The 3278-nt window shown below is 43.3% G+C and overlaps 1 protein-coding gene across 1 annotated transcript in view; it reads left to right on the top strand.

Moving 5' to 3' along the window:
* The window catches only part of LOC105809587 (myomegalin-like), a 131033-nt gene extending 128959 nt beyond the window's left edge, over nt 1-2074 (top strand). Inside the window, exons 5-6 of the mRNA XM_012643426.1 lie at nt 1586-1709; nt 1895-2074. Of these exons, the coding sequence (XP_012498880.1) occupies nt 1586-1709; nt 1895-2074 (304 nt within the window). The remainder of the gene's footprint in view (nt 1-1585; nt 1710-1894) is intronic.
* The last annotated feature ends 1204 nt before the right edge of the window (nt 2075-3278 follow it).

Raw genomic sequence — 3278 nt, 5'->3', positions numbered from 1 at the left:
CTGGCATTCCTATGTCTACAGTATTTCTTGATAGTTAGGATAACAATCTAGCAAGATCAGAATACTCAAAACCAAATTCAATTATACACAATGTGCTGGTATCATTAATAATTACTAGAGAATTAAGAGAGCTTTTAGATTTTAGAAAAGCTTATAGTAACAATTTAGTAATAAATTTTGAGATCTGTATAATGCTTTTCAAAGAAATTTTTATGTCATTTTAACTTTGAATTAGGTGACATTATTCTATTTTGAGAAATGAGAAAACCAAGGTACAGTTTAAGTCTTCTCAAATCAATGGCAGAGCCCACATCTTCTGGCATGAAGTTCAAGGGTCTTCTGACATTACAACAGCTGTGGCCTCTTAATTCAGGCATTCCTGGCTGAGTTACTCAGAAAATGTATAACTTCCATTCTCTAGAGATTGTAGTTAGGGTTGTCTAGTGCATTTATCAAGGGATATGGAGTCGAATATGGAGTCAGAGTACAAGTTGATGATTCCTGAGGTGTGCCTATTTTGGGTTATTACCTCGACTTGTCTCTTTTACAACCAAGATCCCCATATTCCCTAAAAGGCTATATGATGACAAGGGAGCTCAAGGTAAACATAGCCTCTGGGACAGTGCTGAGTAGTGTCCACTACCAACCAAGGAATCCTGTAATCTTTAGGTAAGCCCCATTTGGTCTCCATGGACACAACTTCCTGAGTCAAATATTGAAGTACCACTGGTCTTAGTATTTTGTGAGCCTATAAAGGTTCAATATTGTTCTCTGCCCTGAGAACACGAAGATGGCCCATGGTTCTCAATGATTGGCTTAAAACAGAAATAAAATGAAACCAGAATTAAGATCATTTAGCACCTGATACTGGCTCAAAATTTCTAATCCTCAGACATCTAAGGGCAGCTGTTGTTTGCTATAAATAAACTGGTGATACCTTACCCACTTCATGCTAGTGCCTGGACATTCATTCCTGGGGATATCAGAGATGCAAAGCTTAGCCAAAACCACAGGCTTCCAATGTCTGCTCTCTGCATGGGGCCATGGGAAAACTGGGTGGAACTCAGGATAGGTGGCCCAGACTCAGGATAGTCTCCTATGGATTATTGGCTGTAAACGAGGAGAACATTTCTGTGGCTGTCCAAATGGATATCCTGTCCCAGCAACCTAAATGGAAAGAACACTTTAAAGTCAAAAAGCAAGATAGGCAGGGAACTAGCAAAGTTTCTAGCAAAGTAGCTTAAATGGAAGAGTCCTGGGACAGACAACAGCGAATATGAATGCTGAGTTCTGAACCATGTGATGACTACCTGCCTTCCAAATGAAAGTTCCTCCTCTTGAAGCTATAGCAGTAATGAAGCCTTTAGGGGGTCAGGTATATGCTGCTTGACAAGCAACAAGAAGTTAGAGTTCCTGAGAGATTACCTGAAAAGGTTTGAAGAGATCATTTCCATAGAAAACTGTAGAGGGGAAAAATGCTTCATTTTTCTTATCAGTGTGAGTGAAAATTACTAGAATAAGTTTAGTGGGTCCACTTGCTAAATCATTTGTCTGCCTCTGACTGGCCAATGCTCTGTGGTTGTAGGGCTGATGTGGAGAATCCCAACAGCCATAATGAAGCCGAGCTCCGGCGCCAGTTTGAGGAGCGACAGCAGGAGACGGAGCATGTTTATGAGCTCTTAGAGAATAAGATCCAGCTTCTGCAGGAGGTGAGCAGGAGTTCCAAAGGCCCACGGCGAGGGGTCCTCTTTTTCTACAGGCCTGACTTCTGGCATTCAGCCTTTCCCCCTCTACTTTCCTTCCAAATTCATCAAGGGTCTCTGTGTCTTGAGGCTCCTAACCTAGGTGGGGACTTTTGCAGCCTCTCAGTTTTCAGTTTTTGGTTTTTTTTTAGGAATCCAGGCTAGCAAGGAATGAAGCCGCACGGATGGCAGCTCTGGTGGAAGCAGAGAAGGAGTGTAACCTGGAGCTCTCAGAGAAACTGAAGGGAGTCACCAAGGACAGGGAAGATGCACCAGGAAACCAGGTCAAGCCTGACCAATACACTGAGGCCCTGGCCCAGAGGGACAAGTAGGTGCCTTTGGTACTCTTTTTGTCACTTGTTTTTTGCCCATTCTTGAGACTAGTAGAGCATACAGCAACTACAGTATTCCCTTCTAAGGAGTGACAGTGGAACCTTCACCATTTCCAAGACTTTGTCACCCCACATCCAAAGATGTTCTTTTTAGGGTTGAGTCTTTACTGGTATCCCTAAGAATACTTACTCCACGCCAGGTGTCGTGGCTCACACCTGTAATCCCAGCACTTTGGGAGGCCAACGTGGGAGGATGGCTTGAGGCCAGGAGTTCGAGACCAGCCTGGGCAACATAGTGAGACTCTGTCTCTACCCTCTCCCACCCCTTAAAAAAAAAGAATAATGAAGTGGTCAAATGGTGGCAAGCAGGAGACTTGAATTCACTTATTCAGCAAACATGTATCAAGTACCTGTTACATGCCAGATATGGGGCTAAGCACTAGGGTTACAGATATGAAAGACTCAGTTCCTGTCACCAAGAAACATGTTACATGATTTTAATAAGTTCTCTGATAGAAGTAGCATGGGATGTTCTGGCAACATACTGGATGGTCTATTCCAGACTAAAAGAGCAAGGGGTCTGCTGTGGTCTGAATGTTTGTGTCCCTCCCACTCCAATTCATATGTTAAAATCTTAACTCCCAAGGTCGTGGGGCCTTTGGGAGGTGATTACGTCATGAAGGCAGAGCCCTCATGAATGGGATTAGTGCCCTTATAAAAGAGACCCCAGAGAGCTGGTTAGCGAGTTCTACCATGTGAGGATTCATCAAGAAAGCATCCTTTATGAACCAGAGATGGGTCTTCCCCAGACATCTAATCTGTCAGTGCCTTGATCCTGGATGCCCCAGCCTCCAGAGCTGTGAGAAATAAATTCTGTGGTTTAAAAGGTTACCCAGTTTATGGCATTTTGTTCTAGCAGCCCAAATGGACTAAGACAGTGCCATTGAAGGTTTTCTGGATGAGGTGAAATCTGATCTGAATTTTGAAGAATGAACAGGAGTTAGAAAAAATGGGGTAGAAAGCGGGTGGAGAAGGGAAATGTTCTGTGCAGAAGCAGAAACCATGGAGGGGGAAGACACAGGAAAAGGAATATTTCAAGAACTACAAATAGTTGTATATAACTAGAGCACAAGGTCTGGGGAAGAAGAGAGGTAAGCTGTCTTGGGAATAGGGGTCTGCTTGTGCCAGCTTTGTGTATTATTAA

The sequence above is a fragment of the Propithecus coquereli genome, unplaced genomic scaffold (assembly GCF_000956105.1).
Source record: "Propithecus coquereli isolate 6110/MARCELLA unplaced genomic scaffold, Pcoq_1.0 Scaffold197, whole genome shotgun sequence".
NCBI classification, from domain to species: Eukaryota; Metazoa; Chordata; class Mammalia; order Primates; family Indriidae; genus Propithecus; species Propithecus coquereli.
Note: the sequence above shows the minus strand (reverse complement) of the source record. Positions and strands in the feature narration are given on the sequence as shown.